The sequence below is a fragment of the Dendrobates tinctorius genome, unplaced genomic scaffold, assembly GCF_039654945.1.
Source record: "Dendrobates tinctorius isolate UK_male_01 unplaced genomic scaffold, ASM3965494v1 ptg000307l, whole genome shotgun sequence".
In the NCBI taxonomy this organism is placed as follows: Eukaryota; Metazoa; Chordata; class Amphibia; order Anura; family Dendrobatidae; genus Dendrobates; species Dendrobates tinctorius.
The window spans coordinates 1604852-1618963 of record NW_027361974.1 but is presented as its reverse complement, the minus strand read 5'-3'; the positions used below and the strand labels follow the sequence as shown (position 1 = coordinate 1618963).

General features: G+C 43.6%; 1 protein-coding gene across 2 annotated transcripts in view; it reads left to right on the top strand.

Moving 5' to 3' along the window:
• SLC7A9 (solute carrier family 7 member 9) overlaps positions 1–10022 on the top strand; it is a 33671-nt gene extending 23649 nt beyond the window's left edge. For both annotated transcript variants that reach the window (XM_073560847.1, XM_073560846.1), the window contains 6 exons: positions 798–921; positions 1618–1721; positions 1884–1980; positions 2131–2280; positions 3156–3330; positions 9716–10022. In XM_073560847.1, the coding sequence (XP_073416948.1) occupies positions 798–921; positions 1618–1721; positions 1884–1980; positions 2131–2280; positions 3156–3330; positions 9716–9780 (715 nt within the window). In that variant the 3' untranslated portion in view covers positions 9781–10022. The remainder of the gene's footprint in view (positions 1–797; positions 922–1617; positions 1722–1883; positions 1981–2130; positions 2281–3155; positions 3331–9715) is intronic.
• The last annotated feature ends 4090 nt before the right edge of the window (positions 10023–14112 follow it).

The window sequence follows — 14112 nt, the reverse complement described above, 5'->3', positions numbered from 1 at the left end:
GGGTCTTTTAGGTCATTCCCCATATATGGTGGGTCTTGCGGGGGTGTGGTCGGTATGCGGCGGTATGGAGAAACGGGGTCATTGGGTGCTCTTGTCCGCTGGCCTGGCTGCCTTTAGCAAGACTGCATGGACCAGGGCTCATACCACTGAACGCCCGCTCTATCTCCTTGTGGGCAATACACTACACAGACAACACAGGGTTAGGGTAAAACAATGTGGCAATACTTTATTTAACCACAATACCCAATAGCAAGCAGAACAATCCCAACAATTACCCCCAAGGGTAACAGGGTCTTGAGGGGTGTTCCTGATATGCAGCGGGTCTTGTGGGGTGTTGTCGGTATGCGGCAGCTCTTGTGGGGGTGTTCCCGGTAGGTGGCGGTCTTGCTGGTACGTGGCGGGTCTTGTGGGGTGTTTCCGGTATGCGGCGGCTCTGCGTGGTGTTCCTACCAAAAATATTCCAATGAAGGACACTCATTGAACTGGATTTGGGCCACGGAGCCTGAGAAGTGTTGCCTGTGTGATCCGACCCCCTACAACGCTGCAGGACTGGCTGAGATAGTTGTTGGATGGCGCAGAGCAGCGCAGCGTTTTCTTGCTATTTCTGTATATTCACACTTGATTAATAATTCTTTTATACATAATTCGGTGCCACCGGCTCTTGGAATTGGATGGTGTCAGCACAGTATGGACCTGTCACACGCAGAGATCAGTGTGCATATGCTGCCACCTAGTGGTGACTCTTGAAATTTACATTTATCCTAAAATAGAACTTTAATTTTTTTGTTTCGGTGCAGAAATCTCCCTTTGGCCATCATACTCGGGATCCCGCTAGTCATGGCCTGTTACCTGCTGGTCAACATCTCCTATTACACAGTAATGACCCCCACCGAGCTCCTGCAGTCTCCGGCTGTTGCTGTGGTAAGTGATGTTGATTTCTGCAGTAAGCAATGATGGATCCTCAGATAAGACAGATCTCCCGGATCTTCTATCCACAATTGTAGTCAGAGCGCAAATCAATGTTTAAGTTCATAGATTAGATTGTGAGCTCCTGGGGGAGAGAGGAGCGGATCCCTGGAAGTTTGGGTTCGGGCACCAGAACTGTACTTGAACATTTACCCAAAGTCCATAGAAATCAAGGGGGACCCAAGCTGAAAATCTCTCTCCCCCCAAACTGCAAATTGGACTTTCAGGAGAAGTCCATGTTCAGAGTTCAGCACAGGGTCTCCGGTACAAACCCTGAATATTATAATTTGGGTTCGCTCATCTTTGTTCCCTGCTTGCAACTCTGAAATACAAAGGGGTGTTTCCAGTATACGGCAGGTCCAGTATACAGTAGGGGGGGTGTCCCAGTATATGGTCTTGGGTGGTTTCCGATATACAGTGGGTCTTTCAGGGTGTTTCCGGTATATGGCAGATCTTGGGGGGGTATTTCTGGTATACGGGAGGTCTAGAGGGGTGTTTCCTGAATACAGTGGTTCTTGGGTGGGGGATGGTCCCAGTATATGGTTTTTCCAGTATACAGCAGGTCTCGAGGCAGGTTCCTACAACGCCTCCCTTGCAGATTGCTGGGGTGTATTATGTAAGGTGTAGGTGACGATCTGTGCTTTCCTGCAGACATTTGGGGACCGGGTCTTGTACCCCGCAGCCTGGATTATTCCTCTGTTTGTGGCCTTTTCGACCATTGGATCAGCGAATGGATCGTGCTTCACTGCTGGCAGGTGAGTGATGGCTGCCGGGGATAAGCGCACAATACAAAAGCACTTGAGTTACGTTCTCCTCCTCCCTTGTTACATCATGAGATTGAAGCAGAGGGGCCACTGCGCACCGACATACCAGCAATGGACCCCACTAATACGCACTTGTCCGTCGTCTCTCCCCAGGCTTACATACGTGGCCGGACGTGAAGGACACATGCTGAAATTCCTATCATACATCAGTGTCAAGAGGCTGACCCCGCTGCCGGCCATTGTGTCCTATGTAAGTCAGTGTGTACTTGTCACATGTGATGGAAGATCCCTTAAAGCACCGATATTTTTTCCGATCCATATTTCCGGGTTCTGTTACACCTAGCGCAGCTCCCGTATCTGCAAGATCCTGACCGCCATCCTCTTCTCTTTTTTTTTCCAGGGCATCATTGGAATGATTTACATTATCCCGGCGGATATTAACACCCTCATTAACTACTTCAGCTTCGCCGTGTGGTTGTTTTATGGATTAACTATCGCCGGCCTGGTAGTTATGAGATTCACAAAAAAAGACATGAAGAGGCCGATTAAAGTAAGTAGAACCTATGCATCTAAAATGGGGGAAAAAAAAAAATCTGCCAGTTCCTGTGCCAGTCTATTTATCTCCATGGTAACAGACTGCAGACAATCCTGTGTAGTCTGATCCTGCAGTCACAGGCTCCCATTAAAAGGAAATGACAGATGGACTGGAGTCTGACTGCAGGGGGTGTATGGCCTGTCTCCATGACAGTACATGGGTCCACACAGGGGCTGCATGCACAAAACTTCTAATTAAGACTCAAAATTATTTCCAAATATACGATCAAAAAGTGAAAACTTTTGCAAAAAAAAAATCTCCAACATGAGTCTGAGCAGAATTATATTGTTACAGAGTGCAGTTTTTCAGACATAAAACTCCACATCTCCTGCAGCATTAAGATAAATAATAAAATTCGGTCCATTTGCATCCACCACAAGAGGGAGCTCAAAGCCTACAAAAACGCAAGAGCTCCCCCTTGTGGTGGCTTCAGACTGAAAAAATTCTTTTTAATTTTATGTTCATGTTGAGAATTTGGGGTTCTGTATTAGAGCCCCTGACTCCAGTCATGATACATTTTTAAATCAAAGTGTGTTTACCCAAAATTTGTCGTATATTAGTAAAGTTTTGCATGCTGCTGTTTTTTAAAAAAAGTGAAAAGAAGTGCGGTTGTAATTTGGTGTCTCTCAGCACTTTCAATGCAAAATGCTATAAAAATATAGTAAAATAGGAATTGAAAGGTGACAAATGGCAATAGAATGGAATAGAAAAAGTCAAGAAAAAAACCTGCTAGTAAGGGAAGCAATAACAATATGGTCCTCTTTGTGGCCATTTCCCGTTTTGGATCAGTTTCACACCTGCAACTTAGTCTTTTGGTTTCTCCTCTTCAGATCCCAATCGTGATCCCCATCCTGATGGTTCTGGTGTCGATTTATCTGGTGCTGGCGCCCATCATCGGAGAGCCCGAGTGGGCCTATCTCTACTGTGTGATCTTCATTTTGGGAGGCCTCATCTTTTACTTCCCTTTTGTGCACTTCAAGGTCAAATGGGCTCAAAAGATAACGAGTAAGTGACTCTGGCGCAGAAGTGACTCTTGGGGACTCTGGCGCAGAAGTTGTGTCTGTCAAGACACGACTTCTGCGCTAGAGTCACCAACCCCCTACTTTAATAAAGCAGGGAACCGTACCCTTTACATGGATGCCACAGGAAGGATACAGGCCGTAGAAAACTAAGATAACTTCCAAAGAGAAGAAATACCTTCCCACATTGACACTAAAAAAGCGCCAAAATACAAAACCTATAATGCTGATCACTCCGATCATAAGATTTGGGAATTATATGTATGCTCCCGTAAAACATACAAGATCAGGATCAGAGAATTTGATATAATACTTTATTAGTGATAAATAACATTCAAACAGGTGAACAAATATGTGAGATTTACTAGACGAACAAAGAGACAGCCAGAGTAAAAAAACGGCACTAATTGCTCATGTGATCCTTTTTAAAGGGCCAATGCACAGCAATACGTAGCAATAAGTTTGTTCAGAAAGTGCATGTACACGTGTAATAAAATATCAGAAACAAAATAGAAAAGCTGTGTAGATCCACCACAGTGTGGCAAGTTTCTTAATATAACATAGGCTGATAAACAATGGACTATCCACACAGGGACCTGGATTATATCAACATTAATAATTCACACAAAAAAAAAAATACTTGAAGCCATGGTTGCTGTGTAGAGAGCACAAAGATGCTGCAGCACCCTGCTAAGCTGCACCTCGACGCGCGTTTCGCCTGCTTGGCTTAGTTTAAAAATAGGGTTACTTTTATAGCAATGCTAATGAAAGATAAAGAACAGCTGCAGGGGAAATCCCTCCGATGACGCGGCCGGGGGGCACCCTATGCGGCTGTGCCGGCAGATGGGGCGTGCCCAGTGTAAAAATACATGCTGCTTATGGTATATGCCTAAAATTGGTGGGGGTGTGTTTATGGGTGTCATCAGTATGGCACACGTCATCGTGAAGCTGCGCCTACGGAACCGACGCAGGCTGACGGCTGTCCCACGTGAAAGGAAGGAGGATACGTCATCATCCCCCCAATCAACTAGGGGATCGGAGGCCCCTCCGGATCCCAGCACGAGGCAGCGCACACAGATGGTACAGCCCGGAAAACACAAGAACACAGTACGTAGATGGAGAACAGCACCGGTCCCAAACCTGAATGTCTATAGATGTATTTCACCCTTAGTCAAAGTGCTGCAGCAACTGAAAGAACCCATAAATATGATTATAATGATATGGGAAAAAAAGGAAAGATAGAGGAAAAAAGAAAAAATGGATATTATCGAAACCAACAGATGATAAATAACAAAAAAATAAATGATAGAAGCAATGCATTTTATGGAAAATATAATCAGTTGTTCATATTAGATAAGTTCTTTCATAAAGCAAACACATCTACAGGATATTAATAAGAACAGTATATACAGTTCTATATTAAAGCCTTTTCTTTTTTCAAATAATTTATAGATGGAGCACAGGAAGCGCAACATGAGCAGCCAGGACAGGCACAAAACCCCAGAGAAGACATCCGAAGAGGACATCCGAAGAAGCCACCAGGTAATAGCCAGTGTCTGGTTAAATGCTGAAAAAATTTTGATAAATATAAAGAAAATTAAAATAATATCCTGATAAAACCATAAGTAAAAAGAAAACCCTGTAATAAAATAGCTCCAATCATGACCAAATAGCATGATTATTTACAAAAAAAATAGCAAGGATATTTATAAGAAAGATGAGATGACTAACTCTGACATGACGATTCATATCGACTTTTAATTCCAACTGGTTACATATTAAAAACATTTTATCCAAAAATTGGCCTATATTGTTAACAGATAAAGATTTGAAACAACCTCTCGCCCCCTTTTCCTCTATCTCATGGCGAAGATCATGGAAATTAGGAGACCTTCTTAGAAAAAGCCACTATATTCCACCTAAAACCAATCAGTACCTGTTTGGTAGTAGAGGGCCACCTTGGGGCTCATTTCCTTGCGGCACATGTTCAATTTGCAAATATGTCCCTAAAAGTACACAATTTACCAATGCTGAAGGTAATACAAATTTTAAAATTGTTGATCATTTTACATGTAATACAGAATGTAAGACATCTCACCTGACATGTCCATGTAGTCTTATCTATATAGGTATGACAACAACGATCAGTCCAATCCAGGAACAGGTCAGGGATATTATCAACGCAAAAAAGAACTTAGTCCAGAGAAACTAAAGAGCATTCCAAAGCATGTTTCTGAGTTAAATAATAATCCAAAAGGCATTAAGGTGTGCGGGATAGACCCAATATATATGGGAATAAGAGAAGTCAAACAAAAGCGTTCACGACTGGCAACCACATGGACGGTCACTCTAAATACGGTTTCACCAAATGGCTAACCCGAATTCGTTAGCTTCAAGTCTTTCATATAAATATCTTTGCTATTTTTGTAAATAATCATGCTATTTGGTCATGATTGGTGCTATATTATAGGGTTTTCTTTTTACTTATGGTTTTATCAGTGTATTATTTTAATTTTCTTTATAGCTATCAAAATTTTTTTCGGCATTTAACCAGACACTGGCTATTACCTGGTGGCTTCTTTGGATGTCCTCTTCGGATGTCTTCTCTGGGGTTTTGTGCCTGTCCTGGCTGCTCATGTTGCGCTTCCTGTGCTCCATCTATAAATTCTTTGAAAGAAAAGGCTTTAATATATAACTGTATATTTATACTGTTAATGCCAGACACTACTGCCCGTATGCGGGAGCGGAGAGTGCGGCTGCATGTATTGCTATGCGGCCGCACGCTCCGGCGGCAGTGCCGGGTATTAACATGCGAGACTCGTCCGCATATAGACATTCGGGTTTGGGACCGGTGCTGTTCTCCATCTACATACGGTGTTCCTGTGTTTCCCGGGCTGTACTCTATGTGCGCACCTTTGTTGTGCGCTGCCTCGTGCTGGGGTCCGGTGGGGCGACCAGTCTCCTAGGTGATCAGGAGGATGAGGACGTATTTTCCTTCCATTCACATCGAACAGCCTTCCGCCTGCGTCGGTTCCGGGGACGCGACATCACAACGACGTGCGCCATACTGATGACGCACAAAAACACACCCTCACCATTTTTAGGCATATACCATAAGCATCATGTATTGTTACATTGGGCAGACCCCATCTGCGTCATCGGACGGAATTTTCCTGCAGCTGTTCTTTATCATTCATTAGCATTCTTATAAAGGTAACCCTATTAATTTAAACTAAGCCACACCTCCTGATGAAGCCAAGTAGGCGAAACGTGCGTCGAGGTACAGCTGCATCTTTGTGCTCTCTACACAGCAACCATGGCCTCAGGTACTTTTTTCTGTGTGTTAACTATTAATGTTAATACAATCGAGGTCCCTGTGTGGATAGTCCATTGTTTATCAGCCTATGTTATATTAAGAAACTTGCCACACAGTGCTGGATCTACACAGCTTTTCTTCTATTTTGCTCCTGATATTTTATTACACATGTACATGCACTTTCTGAACAAACATAGCTAGGTATTGCTGTGCATTGGCCCTTTAAAAAGGATCAAATTAGCACTTAGTGCCGCTTTTTACTCTGGCTGTCTCTTTGTTCGTCTAGTGAATCTCACATATTTGTTCACCTGTTTGTATGTTATTTATCACTAATAAAGTATTATATCAAATTATCTAATCCTGATCTTGTATATTTTACGGGAGCATACATATAATTCCCAAATCTTATGATATGAGTGATCAGCATTATAGTATACTAGCTGAAGATCCCGGCGTTGCCTGAGCATAGTAACTAACTGGGGTTTGTTATAACAAATTATAATGATTACGGTACAGTTGTGGCCAATAGTATTGACACCCCTGCAATTCTGTCAGATAATACTCAGTTTCTTCCTGAAAATGATTGCAAACACAAATTCTTTGGTATTATTATCTTCATTTAATTTGTCTTAAATGAAAAAACACAAAAAGAATTGTCCTAAAGCCAAATTGTATTTAATTCCAAACCAAACATAAAAAAGAGGGTGGACAAAAGTATTGGCACTGTTCGAAAAATCATGTGATGCTTCTCTAATTTGTGTAATTAACAGCACCTGTAACTTACCTGTGGCACCTAACAGGTGTTGGCAATAACTAAATCACACTTGCAGCCAGTTGACATGGATTAAAGTTGACTCAACCTCTGTCCTGTGTCCTTGTGTGTACCACATTGAGCATGGAGAAAAGAAAGAAGACCAAAGAACTGTCTGAGGACTTGAGAAACCAAATTGTGAGGAAGCATGAGCAATCTCAAGGCTACAAGTCCATCTCCAAAGACCTGAATGTTCATGTGTCTACCGTGCGCAGTGTCATCAAGAAGTGTAAAGCCCATGGCACTGTGGCTAACCTCCCTAGATGTGGACGGAAAAGAAAAATTGACAAGAGATTTCAACGCAAGATTGTGCGGATGTTGGATAAAGAACCTCGCCTAACATCCAAACAAGTTCCGGCTGCCCTGCAGTCCGAGGGTACAACAGTGCCAACCCGTACTATCCGTCGGTGTCTGAATGAAAAGGGACTGTATGGTAGGAGACCCAGGAAGACCCCACTTCTTACCCCGAGACATAAAAAAGCCAGGCTGGAGTTTGCCAAAACTTACCTGAAAAAGCCTAAAACGCTTTGGAAGAATGTTCTCTGGTCAGATGAGACAAAAGTAGAGCTTTTTGGGCAAAGGCATCAACATAGAGTTTACAGGAGAAAAAAAAGAGGCATTCAAAGAAAAGAACACGGTCCCTACAGTCAAACATGGTGGAGGTTCCCTGATGTTTTGGGGTTGCTTTGCTGCCTCTGAAGACCTGTGGAGAGATCTAAAAATGGCAGTTTGGAGAAGGCACCCTTCAAATATCAGGGACCTGGAGCAGTTTGCCAAAGAAAAATGGTCTAAAATTCCAGCAGAGCATTGTAAGAAACTCATTGATGGTTACCGGAAGCGGTTGGTCGCAGTTATTTTGGCTAAAGGTTGTGCAACCAAGTATTAGGCTGAGGGTGCCAATACTTTTGTCCGGCCCATTTTTGGAGTTTTGTGTGAAATGATCAATGTTTTGCTTTTTGCATTTAAGACAAATTAAATGAAGATAATAACAAAGAATTTGTGTTTGCAATAATTTTCAGGAAGAAACTGAGTATTATCTGACAGAATTGCAGGGGTGTCAATACTTTTGGCCACAACTGTATATTGCACTTAAAAACATTTGATCTCGAGAGAAATTGCACTAATTGCAATAAAAATACTAAAAGGTTAAATACTGTGGTAAAATACTGATCAAATACAGAGGTAAAATGCTAAAATACTGAGGTAAACCACTGACCACGTACTGAGGTAAAATAGTAAAAGGCCACGTGCACACACTGAGCATGTGGTGAGTTTTTTACCCCAGTATTTGTAAGCCAAAACCAGGAGTGGGTGAAAAATGTAGAAGAGGTGCAAATGTTTCCATTATGTTTTTCTTCTGACCGATCCACTCCTGGTTTTCGCTTACAAACGCTGGGGTAAAAAACTCACCAAAATCTGTGTGCACATGGCCAAACACTGATTAAACACTAAGGTGGAAAATTTACCAAACACTGAGGAAACATACTGATCAAACACTGAGGTAAAATACTGATCAAACACTGAGGTAAAATACTGATCAAACACTGAGGTAAAATACTGATCAAACACTAAGGTCAGTATTTTACCTGTGTTTTAGTATTCTACCTCAATATTTGGTCAGTATTTTACTACTCCATCTGCCTGCTACAATCCCCTCTTGCAGTGAGGAATCCCGGCCATTTTTACCTTGTGCTCTGGGTGACTAAACGCTACAGCGCCATTTCCCAGGAAGGCTTGTGTAATGCTGGGCATAGGGGAGACTCTCGGGCATGCGCAGTGCCGCTCGCCTTGTACATAGCGAGGCTGGAGTGGGCAGAGCTGGCACTACACCTGCTGCCCCACAGTCAGTGGACAGCTCCACCCTGCAGCACCACGACCCAGGTAACTGACGCCCTGCTCCTGCCATAGCCCCTCCAGGCATCGTCCTCCCCTCAACCAATGTCATCTGGTGACTGACTGCAGATCACGGGCGCAGGGATCCATCCACACACAGCATCAATCCCAGAAAGGCTGCATTCTGCGCTAACAACGTGGGCCGTGTGGAGCGAGTGACTATGTGGAGAGGGTGGGGCTTGATACACACACACACACATACACTCAGCTTTATATATAGAGATAGGCCGCAGTATAGGAACAGTCGCTCCCTCCAGACCCTGCGCAGGGCATCCAATCCCAATATAAGCTGCAGTCTGTGTATCACCCCCTGTATGTGGTTCCTAACACAAGGTATTGCTCTTATTCCAGAGCCCATCACCATGTATGTACAGATGATTATGGAAGTGGTTCCTCCAGAAGAGCCAAAGCATTAGAGATCAAGGTACCAGACTAATGATGAAAGCCACAAAAAGACTGCACAGGAGCGCAGCTCCGCACTACCCTTGTACATAGTGTAAATATCACACGACTCAGAAAGCAGCCGCACCGGACGAACGTTAAAGGATTTCTGAGGTGAAGCTGCACGGTTCCTCATCCTGCCCGTGCTGCTGGATCTGTGGACTCGTCTCTGAATATTTTGTACATTTTGGTTTACTTGTAATAAATGTCTCTTCTACTTCTCTGTACACGTTAATGGGGGATCACAGCCTCAAAACACTGAGCCGCGAGCACCGAAAATGAGAGAGGACAGAATGTAAATGTCACCAATACATCATAGTCTATGGAGCAGAGCTGCAAATGTGCGGACAATAGTCCAGGAGTAAAGGATCTACGAGCCGCAGGCTGCAAAATGTCAGGCAATCCAGAAGCGTCACATTGCTACATACAATACACAACTGTGTACTGATCCTGAGTTACATACTGTATTATACTCCAGAGCTGCACTCACTATTCTGCTGGTGCAGTCACTGTGTACATACATTACATTACTGATCCTGAGTTACATCCTGTATTATACTCCAGAGCTGCACTCACTATTCTGCTGGTGCAGTCACTGTGTACATACATTACATTACTGATCCTGAGTTACATCCAGTATTATACCCCAGAGCTGCACTCACTATTCTGCTGGTGCAGTCACTGTGTACATACATTACATTACTGATCCTGAGTTACATCCAGTATTATACTCCAGAGCTGCACTCACTATTCTGCTGGTGCAGTCACTGTGTACATACATTACTGATCCTGAGTTACATCCTGTATTATACCCCAGAGCGGCACTCACTATTCTGCTGGTGCAGTCACGGTGTACATACATTACTGATCCTGAGTTACATCCTGTATTATACCCCAGAGCTGTACTCACTATTCTACTGGTGCAGTCACTGTGTACACACATTACATTACTGATCCTGAATTACATCCTGTATTATACCCCAGAGCTGCACTCACTATTCTGCTGGTGCTGTCACTGTGTACATACATTACTGATCCTAAGTTACATCCTGTATTATACCCCAGAGCTGCACTCACTATTCTACTGGTGCAGTCACTGTGTACATACATTATTGATCCTGAATTACCTCCTGTATTATACTCCAGAGCTGCATTCACTATTCTGCTGGTGCTGTCACTGTGTACATACATTACTGATCCTAAGTTACATCCTGTATTATACTCCAGAGCTGCACTCACTATTCTCCTGGTGCAGTCACTGTGTACATACATTACTGATCCTGAGTTACCTCCTGTATTATACTCCAGAGCTGCACTCACTATTCTGCTGGTGCTATCACTGCGTACATACATTATTGATCCTGAATTACCTCCTGTATTATACTCCAGAGCTGCACTCACTATTCTGCTGGTGCTGTCACTGTGTACATACATTACTGATCCTGAGTTATCTCCTGTATTATACTCCAGAGCTGCACTCACTATTCTGCTGGTGCAGTCACTGCGTACATACATTACTGATCCTGAGTTACATCCTGTATTATACCCCAGAGCTGCACTCACTATTCTGCTGGTGCAGTCACTGTATACAGACATTACATTACTGATCCTGCGTTACCTCCTGTATTATACTCCAGAGCTGCACTCACTATTCTGCTGGTGCTGTCACTGTGTACATTACTGATCCTGAGTTACATCCTGTATTATACCCCAGAGCTGCACTCACTATTCTACTGGTGCAGTCACTGTGTACATACATTATTGATCCTGAATTACCTCCTGTATTATACTCCAGAGCTGCACTCACTATTCTGCTGGTGCTGTCACTGTGTACATACATTACTGATCCTGAGTTACATCCTGTATTATACCCCAGAGCTGCACTCACTATTCTGCTGGTGCAGTCACTGTGTACATACATTTCATTACTGATCCTGAGTTACATCCTGTATTATACTCCAGAGCTGCACTCACTATTCTGCTGGTGCAGTCACTGTGTGCATACATTACATTACTGATCCTGAGTTACATCCTGTATTATACCCCAGAGCTGCACTCACTATTCTGCTGGTGCAGTCACTGTGTACATACATTACTGATCCTAAGTTACATCCTGTATTATACTCCAGAGCTGCACTCACTATTCTCCTGGTGCAGTCACTGTGTACATACATTACTGATCCTGAGTTACCTCCTGTATTATACTCCAGAGCTGCACTCACTATTCTGCTGGTGCTATCACTGCGTACATACATTATTGATCCTGAATTACCTCCTGTATTATACTCCAGAGCTGCACTCACTATTGTGCTGGTGCTGTCACTGTGTACATACATTACTGATCCTGAGTTATCTCCTGTATTATACTCCAGAGCTGCACTCACTATTCTGCTGGTGCAGTCACTGCGTACATACATTACTGATCCTGAGTTACATCCTGTATTATACCCCAGAGCTGCACTCACTATTCTGCTGGTGCAGTCACTGTATACAGACATTACATTACTGATCCTGAATTACCTCCTGTATTATACTCCAGAGCTGCACTCACTATTCTGCTGGTGCTGTCACTGTGTACATTACTGATCCTGAGTTACCTCCTGTATTATACTCCAGAGCTGCACTCACTATTCTGCTGGTGCTATCACTGTGTACATACATTACTGATCCTGAGTTATCTCCTGTATTATACTCCAGAGCTGCACTCACTATTCTGCTGGTGCAGTCACTGCGTACATACATTGATCCTGAATTACCTCCTGTATTATACTCCAGAGCTGCACTCACTATTCTGCTGGTGCTGTCACTGTGTACATACATTACTGATCCTGAGTTATCTCCTGTATTATACTCCAGAGCTGCACTCACTATTCTGCTGGTGCAGTCACTGCGTACATACATTACTGATCCTGAGTTACATCCTGTATTATACCCCAGAGCTGCACTCACTATTCTGCTGGTGCAGTCACTGTATACAGACATTACATTACTGATCCTGAGTTACCTCCTGTATTATACTCCAGAGCTGCACTCACTATTCTGCTGGTGCTGTCACTGTGTACATTACTGATCCTGAGTTACATCCTGTATTATACCCCAGAGCTGCACTCACTATTCTACTGGTGCAGTCACTGTGTACATACATTATTGATCCTGAATTACCTCCTGTATTATACTCCAGAGCTGCACTCACTATTCTGCTGGTGCTGTCACTGTGTACATACATTACTGATCCTGAGTTACATCCTGTATTATACCCCAGAGCTGCACTCACTATTCTGCTGGTGCAGTCACTGTGTACATACATTTCTTTACTGATCCTGAGTTAAATCCTGTATTATACTCCAGAGCTGCACTCACTATTCTGCTGGTGCTGTCACTGTGTACATACATTACTGATCCTGAGTTACATCCTGTATTATACCCCAGAGCTGTACTCACTATTCTGCTGGTGCAGTCACTGTGTACATACATTTCTTTACTGATCCTGAGTTACATCCTGTATTATACTCCAGAGCTGCACTCACTATTCTGCTGGTGCAGTCACTGTGTGCATACATTACATTACTGATCCTGAGTTACATCCTGTATTATACCCCAGAGCTGCACTCACTATTCTGCTGGTGCAGTCACTGTGTACATACATTACTGATCCTGAGTTACATCCTGTATTATACCCCAGAGCTGCGCTCACCATTCTGCTGGTGGTGGTTTCAGACACATTGAAGCAATAGAAAATAATGTGTTGTGGTGCTGTACTTTACTTACCCTTTAGGCTATGTGCAGACACTGCAGATTCACCTGCGGGTTTCCCCTGCGGTTTCAAACCTCTACTATGTTAAAGGTGTGAAACCGCAGCGGAATCCGCAGAAACAATTGACATGCTGCGGTTTATAAACCGCGGAAAAAACCACCAGCGTGAGCACAGCGGTTTTTAAAACCCATAGGGTTACATAGTACTGCACCATGTCTGCGGATCTCTCGCTCTCTCTCTCATCCCCGGGCAGCGGTTCCTTTAAAATTCTTCCTTTGCCGGGTCCGTTAAAACAACGGTCCGGTGCCAAACATTGTGGTCCGTACAGGAACGGATCCGTTGTCCATCATTTTAGCAGATTTTAACTAACGGAAAAAACTGATGTGTGAAACAGGCCCTTGAGCTGCTTTTAACAGCAGCACAGACTGCTGGCTGTGTATCCTCCCCGGTCCTCTGCCTCCTTCCCAGGTGATGCTGCCATTATGCTAGCAGTAGAGAAAAAACTGGACGAGCCACACTCTCTGCCATATACATCAGACGCCGAGTGAAAAAC